The sequence below is a fragment of the Maniola hyperantus genome, chromosome 24, assembly GCF_902806685.2.
Source record: "Maniola hyperantus chromosome 24, iAphHyp1.2, whole genome shotgun sequence".
NCBI classification, from domain to species: Eukaryota; Metazoa; Arthropoda; class Insecta; order Lepidoptera; family Nymphalidae; genus Maniola; species Maniola hyperantus.
In genome coordinates this window covers 9,250,190-9,270,959 of record NC_048559.1, presented here as the reverse complement: position 1 = coordinate 9,270,959, position 20,770 = coordinate 9,250,190, and the positions used below count along the sequence as shown (strand labels likewise).

At 38.7% G+C, this 20,770-nt stretch overlaps 1 protein-coding gene across 1 annotated transcript in view; it reads right to left on the bottom strand.

Moving 5' to 3' along the window:
- LOC117993452 (uncharacterized) overlaps positions 1-20,770 on the bottom strand; it is a 73,663-nt gene that overhangs the window by 15,743 nt on the left and 37,150 nt on the right. The window contains exon 2 of the mRNA XM_034981252.2: positions 4,508-4,690. Within this exon, the coding sequence (XP_034837143.1) occupies positions 4,508-4,687 (180 nt within the window). The 5' untranslated portion in view covers positions 4,688-4,690. The remainder of the gene's footprint in view (positions 1-4,507; positions 4,691-20,770) is intronic.

Sequence of the window (20,770 nt, the reverse complement as noted above, 5' to 3'; positions counted from 1 at the left end):
GCGAATCCAGGGCGGTCATAGCCAGTACATCGTAGTTGTAGGTAGTTTATAGAATTGATATTTAGTAATCCACTTATGCGCCATTATACAGCGTGTTCATGTTGGTACTGATAGCCATGCATGCTGCAACATGTATGGCACATGCATGCGCTACGCCGATAACATCATATGTGGGTAACATGACATCGACTGACACCAAGTATTGTTATCACGAAGGTAGGTATACCTACATATAAACAACCTAGAAGTGAAGTTAAATATTAATCACGACGCGAATAGGCTTATCGAGAGTTTTACCTTTTATATTAACCTAAGTGCAATATTAACTTGATTAGGGCACAATTGCAATTGCAACCACTCAATCAAAATGGCGACCTAAACACAAACAGCATTTAATAGTCGTTCGAGTCTCGAGTCGGAACGAGACCATCATCAACCCACATGTATACGATCGACTCGAGATGGCTGCCTCGCAACAGATCACGTGTCTTCCGTTTCAAAGGTGGCAATTACAAGCATACCTATGTACGCGACAGGCCGAGATGGCAATCGTGGTGGGAACGAAAGTTAACACTATTATAAATGACCGTCAATTCACGGATCACAAACCGGAGGATGAAACACGGATTTACTCAGTTAACTGACGGGTTGACTGGCGACTTGCAATCACATGTCGTGTTACGACTCTACTCCGTTTTCTTATAGAAAGTATTATTACGCGACAGGTCGAGATGGCAATCGGAAGGGAACGCCCGCACACCCGTACAATTCCCGCGCTAACTTGGTTCGGGTGACGTGCGGGTGCGGGGTGTCCCTCCGCCTCATACCCCGAATGCCATCTCGACCTGTCGCGGACTATACCTACACAAAAAGTAAGGGTAAGTCCACACTGAATTTTTGAAAAGAGCAAACGCCGAGTTTCTTGCTGGTTGTTGTCGGTAGTGCGAGCTGCCAAGTGCGAGCTGCCAAGTGCGAGCTGCCAAGTGCGAGCTGCCAAGTGCGAGCTGCCAAGTGCGAGCTGCCAAGTGCGAGCCAGTCCGACGACGATACAAAAGCACTTGTAAACGATGTAGAGTAACAAATTATAAATTTTTATTTTATTCGATTTCATGAAGAAGGAAATATTAAAGTGGGTGATTTTGGTAAAAGCTTCGTGAAATGTTTAATGCAATTTCTATGTTGACAAGTTGATAGAGTTGAATGTTTGTGAATATTATATCGCGAATTACCAACTCCACTCAATAATATCATAGACAGAGAGCCAGCGCGTGCCAGACCTTCGTTATTTTATAAAAGCTTTATACTTTGACGTAAGATTGTTTACACCTTTATAGCCTGTTATCATCTCCCAAAGCCACCATGATCCGAACAAACATTAAAACAAACGTTCCTCCCAGTGTTGGGGACAAAACGCAGATAAACTTTCAGCTTTTATAAATTAACGTAGGTGTGGCACGCGCTGACTCTTAGTCCATTAGATGTCAACCGCCTCAAACAACATTATATCTACTGTTTGATCGATGAGTTGTTTTTAGGGTTCCGCATCTCAAAGGGATTACACTAAATTTTCTATTTAGCTATAATTTACTATTTAGCTACAAGCTTTTTTCACCTAGGAGCATTTCAAAGAAAACAAAATTGTAACAAAATTAGTAGGCATCTGTAATTGTTCTTCTCTTATTCCGTGCCACGCGGCAGACGGCAGACGGCAGACGGCAGACGGCAGACGGCAGACGCGACGACACAATATTGTGTTGCCACGGCAGACGGCATTATTTTACTTTGTATACGATTGCAACTGCCGCTACGCCACGGCATATCGTTACATCATCCCGAGTATCCCGTCCCGCTAAATTAAAAAAAAAATGGCAGAGCAGTCGTGTTTTTTAATTTTTTTACAGAATTAATGGTGTTACCATTTTGGTATAACGATCAGCCTGGCTGCCCAGCGCGGAAATGGAGCCAGTATTCTTGGCACCATTCCACGTGGGCATGTCTATTGTATAGTAATTAGATAAGATTAGCTTTTTTTTTTAAAAAAAAAAGAATATTAGCCATATTAAATGACTAATAATCCCCTTTCCTCTCCAATTAAGCATCAGGCTTGTGCTAGGAGTAGGTACGACAATAGTGCAACGGGCGGGGTTTGAACCGTCGACCTTTCGGTTTTCAGTCCACTCCTATACCGGTTGAGCTATTGAGGCTCTAAAGCTTAGCTTTAAGTTCCCCCTTCCAGGTTAGCCCGCTTTCATCTTAGACAGCATCGTCACTTACTACCAGGTGAGATTGCAGTCTAGGGCTAACTTGTATCTGAATAAAAAAAATCATAAAAAAATAAAAGTTTTATTATAATGTTTCCGTAGAGAATGCTAAAAACTAAAGTGATGTATGAAAGTAGGTAGGTAGGTACATACATATACTTCAATAAGTTATTATAAGACAAAATATGAAACAAGAAATGAAGCCTGAATAAAGTGAGTCATCTGAATCCTCCATCATCCTATCAACCCGGACACAGATTAGGGACAGTCCGTGAAAATGTCCATTTCCGCTACATTTTATCTTATTTTATGCAAAGGCAGCCCGAAGTTAAGGCTTCGAACACATAACGAACGGTCCGGAGTTCTGAGTTCTGCATACAGTGCTATTATGTAGTCTATGCTTGGATCTCCACATACAAAGAGAGAAAGCAGAACATTAAAGCAAAAAAAGTTGGTTCAGCGACTAATTTGACAGTTTAACGGCGATTTGGCAGATTAGCGGCGATTTGACAGTTTAACGGCGATTTGGCAGATTAACGGCGATTTGGCAGATTAACGGCGATTTGACAGTTTAACGGCGATTTGGCAGATTAACGGCGATTTGGCAGATTAACGCACCATTTCAAGTGTCGCATATATAAGAACTAGCGCGCACCACGGTAAATTTCCGTACGTTTTTTTTTCCACAAAATCTGTGTTCCAGAAAACTACAAAAGTACAAGTGCGCTGCGGAATTAATTCCGCACCGGAATTCGGTAGATTTAAATTCAAATTCTACGGATTTTAAAACGCACCGCAACTCACCGCACGGCGGCGCGGCGTGGTGCGCGCTGGCTCTTATGTACCTATTAGGTAATCACTTATATTTTACAACATTGTTATCCCGGAAGCTCTGACGGAGAAGACCTTACAGACTTTTAGCTTTTATTGAGTACTTGTTACAATTTTTGTACACCTCGACTTCGGAACTAGACCGTTGAAAGTGGAAACGACATTGTCGCAATGACGTGTATTCAACATGGCGTCGCGAACATGATTGTTGCGATAATTCGAGCTAACAGTTGTAATGATTGTGACGTCAGGGAAGCAGGAAACGTTGCTGATTGCGTTACTGCGGGCCGAGATAAATAATTCGTGTTGATGCTTCGCTTAATCTTAGCGAGTGCTTTTGTCCTCATTAATAACACAAATCAGGAAAGTTTTTAGTCAGGCGCTCGCATTTTTAGAGTTAACTGAACTTTTATGAAGCTAGCTTATGCTCGCGACTTCGTCCGCGTGGACTACACAAATTTCAAACCCCTATCTCACCCCCTTAGGGTGAATTTTCCAAAATCCTTTCTTAGCGGATGCCTACGTCATAATAGCTATGCCATGCATGCCAAATTTCAGGCCGATCCGTCCAGTAGTTTGAGCTGCGCGTTGACAGATCAGTCCGTCACCTTTTCCTTTTATAGGTAGATATATTTAGAAGACTAGCTTTTGCCCGCGACTTCGTCCGCGTGGACTACACAAATTTTAAACCCCTATTTTACACCCTTAGGGTTGAACTTTAACTATGAGATTTTAACTAATACATATATGTCATACTGCTTATTGCAAAAATATTAACTACAAAACTTCTTTATAGACACTTCAAAACTGACTTTCATACAAACTTCAAACCCCTATTTTACCCCTTTAGGGGTTGAATTTTGGAAAATCCTTTCTTAGCGGACGCCTACGTTATAATAGCTATCTGCATGCAGCGTGATCCGTCCAGTAGTTTGAGCTGTGCGTTGATAGATCAGTCAGTCAGTCAGTCTGTCAGTCAGTCAGTCAGTCACCTTTTCCTCTTATATATAAATGTATAGAACACAACAAAATCGCTCATCCACAGAGTTCTTCAGGTTTTTCTTAATAAGTGCATCAGGATTCATCATCATCATGAGCAAGCCATCGCCGGCTCATCACAGAGCACGGGTCTCCTCTCAAAGTGAGAAGGGGTTTAGCAATAGTCTACCACACTGACCAAGTGCGGATTGGCAGACTTCACACACCTTTGAGAACATTATGGAGAACTCTCACGCATGCAGGTTTCTGGACGAGAAGACGTTTTTCAAATTCAGATACAAGTTAGCCCTTGACTGCGATCTCATATGGTGGTAGTGATGATGCAATGCAATGATGGAAGTTGGCTAACCTGAAAGGGGTATATCCGAGTGGGATTCGGTGGCTAACCTGTTTCTCGAATAAAGGTAGGTACTCACGATGCAGTACTTAGCGTCGGGCGGGCACTGGCTGAGCCGCGCCGCGCTGCGGTTGTTGCAGGGCGTGATGGAGCCCACGCCGTCGCTGTACTGGCCGCACTGCCAGCACTTGATGCCGCCCGCCGCCGCCGCCAGCGACAGCAGCACGCCGACTGCCGCCAACCGAGCCGTACTTGACATACTCTGTGGAAGACTATTTTTTTAAAGCAAGAATTAAATTGGCTAATAAACTGTGATAGCCTAGTGGTTAGGACGTCCGCCGTCTAATCGGAGTTCGGGGGTTCGATCCCGGGCACACACCTCTAACTTTTCGGAGTTATGTGCGTTTTAATGTGTGCTTTAACGGTGAAGGAAAACATCGTGAGGAAACCTGCATGCCTGAGAGGTCTTCATAATGTTCTCAAAGGTGTGTGAAGTCTGCCAATCCGCACTTGGCCAGCGTGGTAGAGTATGGTCAAAACCTTTCTCACTTTGAGAGGAGACCCGTGCTTTATAGTGAGCCGGTGATGGGTTGATCATGATGATGATGATGATAAAATTGGCCTTTGAAGAAGGTGTGCTTGGGACAGCTAGAAACGTTCTGACGAACATCCGAAACTCCTAGTTTTCTGGAAAAAAACCTAAGCTGAAATCTCTTGTAGATTATTAAGAGTATTCAGGAATTGTATGATTTTTTCTGATTTTAGATTGTAAGGTGGGATCTTTTTTTTATATTTTTTATTTGTCATCTTGGAGGCGCAATGAAACACGGGACGTTGGATTAATACTGTCTTTATTATAGTGGATACACGCCTTATATTATAGTGGATACACGCCTTATATTATAGTGGATACACGCCTTATATTATAGTGGATACACGCCTTATATTATAGTGGATACACGCCTTATATTATAGTGGATACACGCCTTATATTCTTATACTCTACAAGATATTCCTGAGAAGAAACGTTCAAAAATATTGTAATGCTCTAATCAAAGGATTAAAGATCACCCAGAAGCATAGAGTATGCCAGAAGGCAAGGCTCATTTGGTTGAAGCCATCAAAATTCACAACACGTCTTGTTGCCAAGTTGTTATGGGAATTGGCAGATGATGGAACAATGTGTTGCGCTACTGACTGACTAACGGCTAACGGATAGACCTTTACTGTTCCAGTCCTGTGAGATATTTATACTTTTTAGTGGGTGTCAACTGTTTATGCCATAAATCAGAACTTGTGTTTCAATTTCATTGTTTAATTTAGAAGTTGCGGCAGTCCAAGCACGATCAATGCGATATATCTCCCGCGATGGTTTCTGCAAAGCTTTGTCGATGAAAACGCCGTGACAAAGGCCTTGTCACACTGATTGAGCTTGGGCTGTAGAGCGTTAACGGGCGATTAAGGACAGATAGTTGTTTCAGACAATGTTTTGGGGACATTCTACTGCCGCAAATATCTTCCATCTTGAAATAAACCCTAACAATTTAACATCTACTCTCTCTTCGAAATATGCTCAAATATGGCTTCTATCTCTTCTAAAATAAGAACCATATTCCAGTGAGTAAAGATTAGTGTATTATCTTCAGAACTTTGAGAAGGGTAGCTGATGTAAGATGTCACACGACAGTGTCACACGACAGTGTCACATGTTTCGACTTTTTTATAGCTTTGTGATACATCGTCTGAATATTTGCTTTGAATACATAATACGTGACCAAAGTTTATACAGAGTGTAACCAGAGTCCAGAACGCTAGCAAAAAGTTAGCATTATTGTTCTACCTAAACACAATCCGATAGCAATAACCATTTGCCTTATTTTTTAGTTTTAGTGATTTATGATTTTTCAAACCCGCAATGTTTAGCGTTCTAAGCTGGGGTCAATACCCCACCTACGACGCGGCATTGACTCCGAGTCATTTACTTACGTAACGTTTGTTGACCTCTGGCGTCAGTCAGATGTTTTATTTGCAATATATCGTAAACTTGTACCAAATTATTGGATGTATTTATTTATTTTTTCGCGTTTTTTTTTGTGGTATCATATTATCAGTAATCATCAGTAGGTACTATCATCTGTTTTCGTTTTTGCGCGTTCTGGTTACACCCTGTGTATACATTCCTGTGGCTAATGCGCTGTCATTCCAAAATCCAAAGCCTTCAAAGCTTCCAAAGTCGGTCATCCATCCAGTTACCGCCTTGCGTCAACTTTGCTTAACGTTCGCAATCGATTGATATGCGATTTGATCTATATAATGATGAAAATTCAAACTGAAAAATCTTTTATTTAAAGGTACAAAGCCGGTTATGGACACTATTATTTACTTTTTATAAAATAGAGATAGCGAACAAACGAGCAGGCGACCCACCTGATGTTAAATGATTACCGCCGCCCATGAACATTAGCACCAGAGGAACTACCGATGATACATTCTAAAATATGTTTTTTAAAGAGTTTGACAAATAGTGTTTTAGAGAGAAAGGGGAAAGGTGCGCCACGAGGGAGTACTTATGTAGTTTGTTTACTTTCCCGAATTCCCACTGAATATTTTAGCGAGGATTTATGTTCGTTTTCATTCCGAGCACCGCACGTTGGTGCGTCATTTGTGGAATGATGGAAAAATACGCCTAAAGTGCCCCGTAAACGGTTAAACATGTTTGTCAAACATGCTGTCAATCAAATTTGCCAAATACGTACCTAGTTCGTTTGACCAACGCATCCACACGCATCAAATACGACCGCAGACGATCAAATAATTTGACAAACACGTAATATTTGACAAACATGTTTGATCGTTTCCGGGGCATTTTTCCAGCGGGTTGTACACACAGACAGACAATATGATCGCTAATTACAGGCTCAAAGTCAGTCAGCGAGCCCGAGCTCTTTTAAAGATTGATGCACATTATTTTCTGCCGCGTACTGTATTTTCGGTAGCTCACTGAATATTAGAGCGAGGATTTATGTTTGTTTTCATTCGCGCCGAACGACGGACGTTTCGCGTGCCGCCGCCGCCGCCGCGTGATTTACTGAGTGTTATTTGTGTTGCTTGTTAGAGAATAATGTGTCTTGCATGCTACCTGTGAGTTTGTGATACATTGTACTGAACTAAGCGGGCGATGGAGAGAGCTATGTGCGGAGTTTCTCTACGCGATCAAATCAGAAATGAGGACATCCGTAGCGTCAGAGTTTACCGACATAGCTCAACGGGTTGCGAAGCTGAAGTGGCTATAGGCGGGGTGCATAGTTCGAGGAACCAACCTAGACCTCATCTTTATATGAAACACGACTTCGTCCGCGTGCCGTGGTCTGTAGACCACCCTCTTTAAATTTAACCATCTTTAGGTGTTACTTGTTCAAAAATATTTTCTTAGCAGATGTTTACGTCATAATAGCTATATGCATACCAAATTTCAGCCCGATCCGTGGACGGCTCAAACTACTGGAGTAGTTTGAGCCGTCCGTAGTTTATTGCTGCTCGAGGTGTTTTGACTTTATTGCTCAAGTATTAGAGGCGTTTAAAAATAAACGTTTTTCTTTCTTTCTTTCTTTCTTTTCTTTCTTTCTTTCTGTGCGTTCAGATAGATCAGTCAGTCAGTCACCTTTTCTATATACATACTTGTATATGACGTATTTATTATCTTCAAGCACAAGCGTATCTTGCAATAAATAAAATCTTCTAGACTCTAGTCTAGCTGCTATGTACAATTTTCATAAACACGTTTCAATTTCACAAAGGTTTGTCAAAGCTTCGATAGATATATATTACGGACTAGTTTAAATCACATTATAAAGTAGATCCAGGAAAATAGTAAGACAAAGTTAAAGTCTAGCTACAAGCCAGCCAGCGTGCAGCGTGCAGCGTGCAGCGTGCAGCGTGCAGCGTGCAGCGTGCAGCGGGTCGAAGCTAGATAAATGGGATGTCGCTACTCGCGATGCGACTTTATCCTGTATAGGTAACCTAACTATAGTGCGCGACAAGGCGATAGATCCCCTGACCTATTGAACCTGATAAACATCCATGTCCCACGACGACCTCCTAGACTTCCTGTAAATAAAACTTTCTTGCCCCATTTTTCCAAAAGTAATCTAGGAAAATTTGCCCCTTCAAATCGATTAATGAACTCTTACAATAACTTAACATACACTGACATTGATATCTTCCACGATTCTCTAATTAAATTTAAGAAAAAATTGTACTCCATGAATGAGCTGACATTGTCGTAATCTTTAATCCTTAAATTGTTATCGTTATCTGACTCTTATCTAATTTAATTAATTTTTATGCAATGAGTAACTAATTTCATTAATTAAGCAATTGTATCTATTAATTTAGCTGTAGATTATATTTATTAATTAGTGGTTAATGTTAAAAGTTTGTAATGTAGGTAGCTTATTGTTAACACAATCGGAGACTTATGTAATGCTGTATATGCCTATAATTGATGATTGTAGTAGGACTGGAATTGTTTGTGACATGTTTTTAATATTTGTGAATGTTGTTACAATTTATCGTTGGCATATCTAATAAAAAAAAAATAAAAAAAAATAAAAAAATAGATCGAAGTGGCAATCGGGGTATGAGGCGGGGGGACGCCCCGCACACCCGCACGGCACCCGCGCTATTCCGCACCGGGTTAGCGCGGGGGCTGTGCGGGTGTGCGGGGCGTCCCCACCCCGATTACCCTCTTGACTTGTCGCGAACTATACTTCGTTGAAGAGTCTACGGACATGTTAAGTGGGTATAGTTCGCGCCAGGTCCAGATGGCAATTAAGCTGTATCTCATGAACCGTAATAGCGAAAGTATTTTATATCTGTCTAATTTAAACACTACACAAACAAATTGCCTGGCGACAATCCATCATCGTCATCATGTTCATCCCATCGCCGGCAAACTACCGAGTCTTTCTTTTGAAAAGGCTCTCGGCAGGTCTTTTTTATGTTTATAGCGAGTGATATTTAAGTAGTTGCTTAAAACACATTTTTATTTTAAAAAACACATAACTACGAAAGTTAAAAGTGAGAGGTGCGTGCCCGGGATCGAACACCCAACCTCCCGTATCACAGCCTATCACAATTCTACGTCAAAAACTTCACTTTCCGTGTCTTTTGTACTTTTGTTAAAAAGTCTTACAAATAAAAAATGTAGAGTAAAGTATAAATAATGTCACAGTAACCACATATTGTCAATGTGCATGTAAACTGGGGCGCTGCGCTGTTGTCCCGTATCCCGCATCCCGCATCCCGCATCCCGCATCCCGCATCCCGCATCCCGCATCCCGCATCCCGCGTCCCGCATCCCGCGCGAGGAAACCAAGTGGCATTGTTATCTATCGGCGCTCCATTTACTTAGTTTAACTACACTTTATATACAACTGCCAGTAGTTCAGTGATACACTGGTACTGATTCTGAGCACAACCTAATTTTAGAGTAATTCGCATCCTCTTCTTTTCTGTATGTCTGTCCTTTTCATATTACATTAATAAGTAATATGAAAAGGACAGGCGCAGTTTGACAGTTTTAAATTTAATTTTTAGATGAAAAAACCCGTGATATTAGCGCACAGTCGCGAGCCTACTGTTTAAGTTTGTAGCGTGCACTAAAATTTAGAGTCTTTAAATGTAAAGTTCATGTCTGTCCCTTTTTAGCATTGTTAAAAAGAAAAGGATGCAGATACTCTAAATTTAGTTTACTTAATTTAGTAAAAAAGACAACGGAATCGGTGCCACTGATATCTATTTAAAATGGCATTTTACGTAGAATATATTAAAAAGTAGAGAATATCAAGAAATTTGAAAGATAATAACAAAACAACATTTTGCGGTAAATAATCTCCTTCCATCGAGTCCTGTTTTTAGGGTTCCGTACCCAAAGGGTGCCCAACGGGACCGTGTTACAGTACGCGTAGGGTGGTAACTAGCCACGGCCGAAGCCCACCAGACCAGACCAGAAATTTAGAAATTATAAAATTCCAAACCCTTGCAGGGAATCGAACCCAGGACCTCTCACTAATAAGACCACAGCGCTTGCCACTGCGCTAGGTCGTGCAAGTTATCTCAGCCGAATGACGTAAGAAAAGTTGGTCCAGCAGAAATCGCTCAGCCCAATCGTATTGAAACTGTGCTATCAGTTAAACTTCCTCTCTGCATCCCATTGAGACGCGATTGCATTTGACTCGATCGAACAAATTCGATATTCTAATCGAATTCGCGCGGACGTTCGGGCGGGCGGCGGGCGCAGGGCGGGCGGCGGGCGGCGGGCGGCGGGCGGCGGGCGCTAATCGAAGCTAATAGTTTGCAGTAGCTAAATAGGCTGCTGTTTGGTTTGCATTTTAGTTTTAAATAACTTATACTTAGTTCTATTTTTTAATTGGCTGGAATCTAAATATACTTATAAAAGGAAAAGGTGACTAACTGACTGACTGACTGATCTATCAACGTACAGCTCAAACTACTTTACGGATCGGGCTGAAATTTTGCATGCAGATAGCTATTTTATGACGCAGGCTAAGAAAGGATTTTTGAAAATTCAACCCCTAAGGGTTTGAAATTTGTGTAGTCCACGCGGACGAAGTTGCGAGCATAAGCTACTCAGTTTCATTCAGTCGGAATATTTGGGTAAATGTATGTAACGAGAGACAGTCTTTGGTGTTAGCCAACAAGCTAATACGTCAATGCAACAAACAGTCAATTGCCTCGTTTACACTTCATTGAACTGAGTTTGTGTTGTGCGATTGGTTTGGAAACAGTACAGTACCCGTAGTACAAGATTTTACATCTCACCAAACCAAACCAAATTCGAGAGTCGAAATACTTCCGCGTTACAGTAAACTGGATCTTAAATGCCTTGTTTTAAAGCTCAAGTTTGTCTACACTTCTACAGCCAGCGCTCCAAGCGGAAACATTGCGAAATTAAAATCAGTGGCATTGAATATTTGACTTCAATTCAAGGCTGTTGAATGGACCTACCATTTTACTGTAACGCGGAAGTATTTCGACTCTCGAATTTGGTTTGGTTTGGTGAGACGTAAAATCTTGTACTACGGGTACAGTACGCTTAGACTTAGAGTGAGATTGTATGTCTCACCAACGTTGATAGTATTCGAGTGTCGAAACACTTCGCGTGTAAACGGGATCTAGCTCAAGTTTGTCTACACATCTACAGCCCACGCTCCAAGCGGAAACGTTTCAAAATTAAAATCAGTGGCATTGAATTTTTGACTTCAACTCAAGGCACTTGAGGTCCATTTTACTTTGACATTATTGTGTTTCGACTCTCGAATTCCAGCGACGTCGTTGGTGAGACGACCTACTCAGCGTACAGACACCGGGAAAGTGAACAGTTGACTGTGACTTGTGACTTGTGACCAACTCCACCAGGCTATCATCGATCATGACATTTGTTATTGCTTGCACTTGTCGATAATCATGCTTAAAAACACCGGCCAAGTGCGAGTCAGACTCGCGCACCGAGTGTTCCGTCGTACAGTCGTATTTTTTCGACATTCTACACGATACATTAAAGACTATAATGCATAAAAATAAATAAAAATCTGTTTTAGTATGTACAGGTGAAGCCCTTTCATATTATGATGCCCCACTTGGCACAGTTATCTTACTTTGAAAATTCAAAATACTAATTATTTGTACATGAACATTTAAAAAAATTTAGGTAATATAACCACTAATTCAGGGCTTTTCGATTTTTCCTCTTACGTGTGTTATAAAAGACCTACCTACCAAATTTCATGATTCTAGATCAACGGGAAGTACCCTATAGGTTTTTTGACAGACAGACAGACAACAAAGCGATCCTATAAGGGTTCCGTTTTTCCTTTTGAGGTACGGAACGCTAAAAAAGCCATGATGGAGTACGCTTACCTGGGAGATGCCTATTCACTCTTGCTATGAAGGTGTTAAGCCACTAAGCTATGACGGATGCTGATATAAGTAAGTACCCTTATTATAAATGCGAAAGTGTGTTTCTTTGTTGGTTTGTTCTTCAATCACGTCGCAACGGTGCAACGGATTGACGTAATTTTTTGCATGGGTACCTATTGATAAAGACCTGGAAAGTGACATAGGCTACTTTTTATCCCGGAAAATCAATGAGTTCCCGAGGGATTTTTAAAAAACCTAATTCCAAGCGGTCGAAGTCGCGGGCATCAGCTAGTAACGTATAAATTATGCATCTGACCCATTTACCTCCAGATTAAAATATCAAATGTATTCCATCGAGCCAAATGCCATTCAGTGCCAGACAGCCAGAGAGGAGAGGGCTGATCAAAGTTTAATGGAGGGCGGAGGGCGCTCGCCTCTCGCCTCTCGCCTCTCGACGACGGAGGAGCCCATTCTATAAATGTTTCCAAGGAAAATGTCGAGTATTGTCATCAAAGGCGCAAACACTTTTCTTTAGCTATTTTGGATTTTTCCTAGTCATGCGCTAGTCACACGCAATGATTAAGTATAATAATTTTTATAATATGTAAAAGTTAAAGGTGACTGACTGACTGACTGATCTATCAAAAGGCTAAAGTTAACGGGTTTGAAATTTGTGTAGTTCACGTGGGTAAAGTCGCGGGCATAAGCTACATAGTATAGAAGAAAATACGAGTAGGTTCATTAACCCATCGCCAGCTGACTACTGAGCACGGCTCTTCTCTGGGAATGAGAAGGGCAGAGCCATAGTCTACCACGCTGGCCAAGTGCGCAGACATGACCTGCCATAGTCGAAAGAAGAAAGTAACTCCTCCCTTTAAAAGTCGTTCAAAACGAAATACAATAAGATCCATTCAGTATTTCAAAGTAGCAGGATCTATAGAGAAACACTTTAACAGCTCAGGGACAATTTCGCGACATCCCCTCCCCCCTTGCCCCCCATCACAATCAATCATACCCCTATTCTCGTTATCATTTTTCACTGTTGCCCCTCTATTGTCGCAAGCTTACCCACTGAAAGAAGGGTAATTAATGGTAAACAGTTGAAGACAGTGAGATTCATTCTAATGACTTTGTTCATTGATTTGATAATTAACGAGTATCGAACATAGCTTATAAATGCGAAAATGTGTTTGTTTGTTGGTTTACTTGTTGGTTTGTTGCCCTTCAATCACGTCGCAACGGAGCAACGCAGCGACGTGATTTTTGCATGGGTGTAGCTAAAGACCTTGAGATTGACATAGGCTACTTTTTATCCCAAAAAATTAAACAGTTCCCACGGGATTTTTAAAAAAACCTAATTCCACGGGGACGAAGTCGCGGGCATCAGCTAGTACCTTAATAAGATTAATGCTTTATTAACCCTAAATCCTTTCACTGAACGCGTCAAAGGTTAACGGACCCTTATTCTGATTTCGCCGTCAAGTTATTGTGTGGTGGGATGAGGAATGTTTTTCTTAATTAAAAGTTCCTTCGTCTCACTCGGGAGCTTTTCTTTGTAAATGCTAATATTGATTACGTTCGCTTAGCAGTTTGTGTATTGAAAAGTCGATTTGTATTGCTTGTACTGCTTAATCTATTGAAAATAATTTAGATTTTGGCTGTAAGAATTAAGGTTTTGCATCATGCATGTGTTATTTGAGCTGTCTCATAACATATTGCATGTGTTATTTGAGCTGTCTCATAACATATTGCATGTGTTATTTGAGCTGTGTCATAACATATTGCATGTGTTATTTGAGCTGTCTCATAACATATTGCATGTGTTATTTGAGCTGTGTCATAACATATTGCATGTGTTATTTGAGCTGTCTCATAACATATTGCATGTGTTATTTGAGCTGTGTCATAACATATTGCATGTGTTATTTGAGCTGTGTCATAACATATTGCATGTGTTATTTGAGCTGTCTCATAACATATTGCATGTGTTATTTGAGCTGTGTCATAACATATTGCATGTGTTATTTGAGCTGTGTCATAACATATTGCATGTGTTATTTGAGCTGTGTCATAACATATTGCATGTGTTATTTGAGCTGTGTCATAACATATTGCATGTGTTATTTGAGCTGTGTCATAACATATTGCATGTGTTATTTGAGCTGTGTCATAACATATTGCATGTGTTATTTGAGCTGTGTCATAACATATTGCATGTGTTATTTGAGCTGTGTCATAACATATTGCATGTGTTATTTGAGCTGTGTCATAACATATTGCATGTGTTATTTGAGCTGTGTCATAACATATTGCATGTGTTATTTGAGCTGTGTCATAACATATTGCATGTGTTATTTGAGCTGTGTCATAACATATTGCATGTGTTATTTGAGCTGTGTCATAACATATTGCATGTGTTATTTGAGCTGTCTCATAACATATTGCATGTGTTATTTGAGCTGTGTCATAACATATTGCATGTGTTATTTGAGCTGTGTCATAACATATTGCATGTGTTATTTGAGCTGTGTCATAACATATTGCATGTGTTATTTGAGCTGTGTCATAACATATTGCATGTGTTATTTGAGCTGTCTCATAACATATTGCATGTGTTATTTGAGCTGTGTCATAACATATTGCATGTGTTATTTGAGCTGTGTCATAACATATTGCATGTGTTATTTGAGCTGTCTCATAACATATTGCATGTGTTATTTGAGCTGTCTCATAACATATTGCATGTGTATTGAGCGTTAACATATTGTTATTTGAGCCGTGTCATAACATATTGCATGTGTTATTTGAGCTGTGTCATAACATATTGCATGTGTTATTTGAGCTGTGTCATAACATATTGCATGTGTTATTTGAGCTGTGTCATAACATATTGCATGTGTTATTTGAGCTGTGTCATAACATATTGCATGTGTTATTTGAGCTGTGTCATAACATATTGCATGTGTTATTTGAGCTGTCTCATAACATATTGCATGTGTTATTTGAGCTGTCTCATAACATATTGCATGTGTTATTTGAGCTGTCTCATAACATATTGCATGTGTTATTTGAGCTGTGTCATAACATATTGCATGTGTTATTTGAGCTGTCTCATAACATATTGCATGTGTTATTTGAGCTGTGTCATAACATATTGCATGTGTTATTTGAGCTGTCTCATAACATATTGCATGTGTTATTTGAGCTGTGTCATAACATATTGCATGTGTTATTTGAGCTGTCTCATAACATATTGCATGTGTTATTTGAGCTGTCTCATAACATATTGCATGTGTTATTTGAGCTGTGTCATAACATATTGCATGTGTTATTTGAGCTGTCTCATAACATATTGCATGTGTTATTTGAGCTGTCTCATAACATATTGCATGTGTTATTTGAGCTGTCTCATAACATATTGCATGTGTTATTTGAGCTGTCTCATAACATATTGCATGTGTTATTTGAGCTGTGTCATAACATATTGCATGTGTTATTTGAGCTGTCTCATAACATATTGCATGTGTTATTTGAGCTGTCTCATAACATATTGCATGTGTTATTTGAGCTGTCTCATAACATATTGCATGTGTTATTTGAGCTGTCTCATAACATATTGCATGTGTTATTTGAGCTGTGTCATAACATATTGCATGTGTTATTTGAGCTGTGTCATAACATATTGCATGTGTTATTTGAGCTGTCTCATAACATATTGCATGTGTTATTTGAGCTGTCTCATAACATATTGCATGTGTTATTTGAGCTGTCTCATAACATATTGCATGTGTTATTTGAGCTGTCTCATAACATATTGCATGTGTTATTTGAGCTGTGTCATAACATATTGCATGTGTTATTTGAGCTGTCTCATAACATATTGCATGTGTTATTTGAGCTGTCTCATAACATATTGCATGTGTTATTTGAGCTGTCTCATAACATATTGCATGTGTTATTTGAGCTGTCTCATAACATATTGCATGTGTTATTTGAGCTGTGTCATAACATATTGCATGTGTTATTTGAGCTGTCTCATAACATATTGCATGTGTTATTTGAGCTGTGTCATAACATATTGCATGTGTTATTTGAGCTGTCTCATAACATATTGCATGTGTTATTTGAGCTGTGTCATAACATATTGCATGTGTTATTTGAGCTGTCTCATAACATATTGCATGTGTTATTTGAGCTGTCTCATAACATATTGCATGTGTTATTTGAGCTGTCTCATAACATATTGCATGTGTTATTTGAGCTGTCTCATAACATATTGCATGTGTTATTTGAGCTGTGTCATAACATATTGCATGTGTTATTTGAGCTGTCTCATAACATATTGCATGTGTTATTTGAGCTGTCTCATAACATATTGCATGTGTTATTTGAGCTGTCTCATAACATATTGCATGTGTTATTTGAGCTGTCTCATAACATATTGCATGTGTTATTTGAGCTGTGTCATAACATATTGCATGTGTTATTTGAGCTGTCTCATAACATATTGCATGTGTTATTTGAGCTGTCTCATAACATATTGCATGTGTTATTTGAGCTGTCTCATAACATATTGCATGTGTTATTTGAGCTGTCTCATAACATATTGCATGTGTTATTTGAGCTGTCTCATAACATATTGCATGTGTTATTTGAGCTGTCTCATAACATATTGCATGTGTTATTTGAGCTGTGTCATAACATATTGCATGTGTTATTTGAGCTGTCTCATAACATATTGCATGTGTTATTTGAGCTGTCTCATAACATATTGCATGTGTTATTTGAGCTGTCTCATAACATATTGCATGTGTTATTTGAGCTGTCTCATAACATATTGCATGTGTTATTTGAGCTGTGTCATAACATATTGCATGTGTTATTTGAGCTGTCTCATAACATATTGCATGTGTTATTTGAGCTGTGTCATAACATATTGCATGTGTTATTTGAGCTGTCTCATAACATATTGCATGTGTTATTTGAGCTGTGTCATAACATATTGCATGTGTTATTTGAGCTGTCTCATAACATATTGCATGTGTTATTTGAGCTGTCTCATAACATATTGCATGTGTTATTTGAGCTGTCTCATAACATATTGCATGTGTTATTTGAGCTGTCTCATAACATATTGCATGTGTTATTTGAGCTGTCTCATAACATATTGCATGTGTTATTTGAGCTGTCTCATAACATATTGCATGTGTTATTTGAGCTGTCTCATAACATATTGCATGTGTTATTTGAGCTGTCTCATAACATATTGCATGTGTTATTTGAGCTGTCTCATAACATATTGCATGTGTTATTTGAGCTGTCTCATAACATATTGCATGTGTTATTTGAGCTGTCTCATAACATATTGCATGTGTTATTTGAGCTGTCTCATAACATATTGCATGTGTTATTTGAGCTGTCTCATAACATATTGCATGTGTTATTTGAGCTGTCTCATAACATATTGCATGTGTTATTTGAGCTGTCTCATAACATATTGCATGTGTTATTTGAGCTGTCTCATAACATATTGCATGTGTTATTTGAGCTGTGTCATAACATATTGCATGTGTTATTTGAGCTGTCTCATAACATATTGCATGTGTTATTTGAGCTGTCTCATAACATATTGCATGTGTTATTTGAGCTGTCTCATAACATATTGCATGTGTTATTTGAGCTGTCTCATAACATATTGCATGTGTTATTTGAGCTGTGTCATAACATATTGCATGTGTTATTTGAGCTGTCTCATAACATATTGCATGTGTTATTTGAGCTGTGTCATAACATATTGCATGTGTTATTTGAGCTGTCTCATAACATATTGCATGTGTTATTTGAGCTGTCTCATAACATATTGCATGTGTTATTTGAGCTGTCTCATAACATATTGCATGTGTTATTTGAGCTGTCTCATAACATATTGCATGTGTTATTTGAGCTGTCTCATAACATATTGCATGTGTTATTTGAGCTGTCTCATAACATATTGCATGTGTTATTTGAGCTGTCTCATAACATATTGCATGTGTTATTTGAGCTGTGTCATAACATATTGCATGTGTTATTTGAGCTGTGTCATAACATATTGCATGTGTTATTTGAGCTGTGTCATAACATATTGCATGTGTTATTTGAGCTGTCTCATAACATATTGCATGTGTTATTGAGCTGTCTCATAACATATTGCATGTGTTATTTGAGCTGTCTCATAACATATTGCATGTGTTATTTGAGCTGTCTCATAACATATTGCATGTGTTATTTGAGCTGTGTCATAACATATTGCATGTGTTATTTGAGCTGTCTCATAACATATTGCATGTGTTATTTGAGCTGTCTCATAACATATTGCATGTGTTATTTGAGCTGTCTCATAACATATTGCATGTGTTATTTGAGCTGTCTCATAACATATTGCATGTGTTATTTGAGCTGTGTCATAACATATTGCATGTGTTATTTGAGCTGTGTCATAACATATTGCATGTGTTATTTGAGCTGTCTCATAACATATTGCATGTGTTATTTGAGCTGTCTCATAACATATTGCATGTGTTATTTGAGCTGTCTCATAACATATTGCATGTGTTATTTGAGCTGTCTCATAACATATTGCATGTGTTATTTGAGCTGTGTCATAACATATTGCATGTGTTATTTGAGCTGTCTCATAACATATTGCATGTGTTATTTGAGCTGTCTCATAACATATTGCATGTGTTATTTGAGCTGTCTCATAACATATTGCATGTGTTATTTGAGCTGTCTCATAACATATTGCATGTGTTATTTGAGCTGTGTCATAACATATTGCATGTGTTATTTGAGCTGTCTCATAACATATTGCATGTGTTATTTGAGCTGTGTCATAACATATTGCATGTGTTATTTGAGCTGTCTCATAACATATTGCATGTGTTATTTGAGCTGTGTCATAACATATTGCATGTGTTATTTGAGCTGTCTCATAACATATTGCATGTGTTATTTGAGCTGTCTCATAACATATTGCATGTGTTATTTGAGCTGTCTCATAACATATTGCATGTGTTATTTGAGCTGTCTCATAACATATTGCATGTGTTATTTGAGCTGTGTCATAACATATTGCATGTGTTATTTGAGCTGTCTCATAACATATTGCATGTGTTATTTGAGCTGTCTCATAACATATTGCATGTGTTATTTGAGCTGTCTCATAACATATTGCATGTGTTATTTGAGCTGTCTCATAACATATTGCATGTGTTATTTGAGCTGTGTCATAACATATTGCATGTGTTATTTGAGCTGTCTCATAACATATTGCATGTGTTATTTGAGCTGTCTCATAACATATTGCCTGTGTTATTTGAGCTGTCTCATAACATATTGCATGTGTTATTTGAGCTGTCTCATAACATATTGCATGTGTTATTTGAGCTGTCTCATAACATATTGCATGTGTTATTTGAGCTGTCTCATAACATATTGCATGTGTTATTTGAGCTGTCTCATAACATATTGCATGTGTTATTTGAGCTGTGTCATAACATATTGCATGTGTTATTTGAGCTGTCTCATAACATATTGCATGTGTTATTTGAGCTGTCTCATAACATATTGCATGTGTTATTTGAGCTGTCTCATAACATATTGCATGTGTTATTTGAGCTGTCTCATAACATATTGCATGTGTTATTTGAGCTGTGTCATAACATATTGCATGTGTTATTTGAGCTGTCTCATAACATATTGCATGTGTTATTTGAGCTGTGTCATAACATATTGCATGTGTTATTTGAGCTGTCTCATAACATATTGCATGTGTTATTTGAGCTGTGTCATAACATATTGCATGTGTTATTTGAGCTGTGTCATAACATATTGCATGTGTTATTTGAGCTGTCTCATAACATATTGCATGTGTTATTTGAGCTGTCTCATAACATATTGCATGTGTTATTTGAGCTGTCTCATAACATATTGCATGTGTTATTTGAGCTGTCTCATAACATATTGCATGTGTTATTTGAGCTGTGTCATAACATATTGCATGTGTTATTTGAGCTGTCTCATAACATATTGCATGTGTTATTTGAGCTGTCTCATAACATATTGCATGTGTTATTTGAGCTGTCTCATAACATATTGCATGTGTTATTTGAGCTGTCTCATAACATATTGCATGTGTTATTTGAGCTGTCTCATAACATATTGCATGTGTTATTTGAGCTGTCTCATAACATATTGCATGTGTTATTTGAGCTGTGTCATAACATATTGCATGTGTTATTTGAGCTGTCTCATAACATATTGCATGTGTTATTTGAGCTGTCTCATAACATATTGCATGTGTTATTTGAGCTGTCTCATAACATATTGCATGTGTTATTTGAGCTGTCTCATAACATAT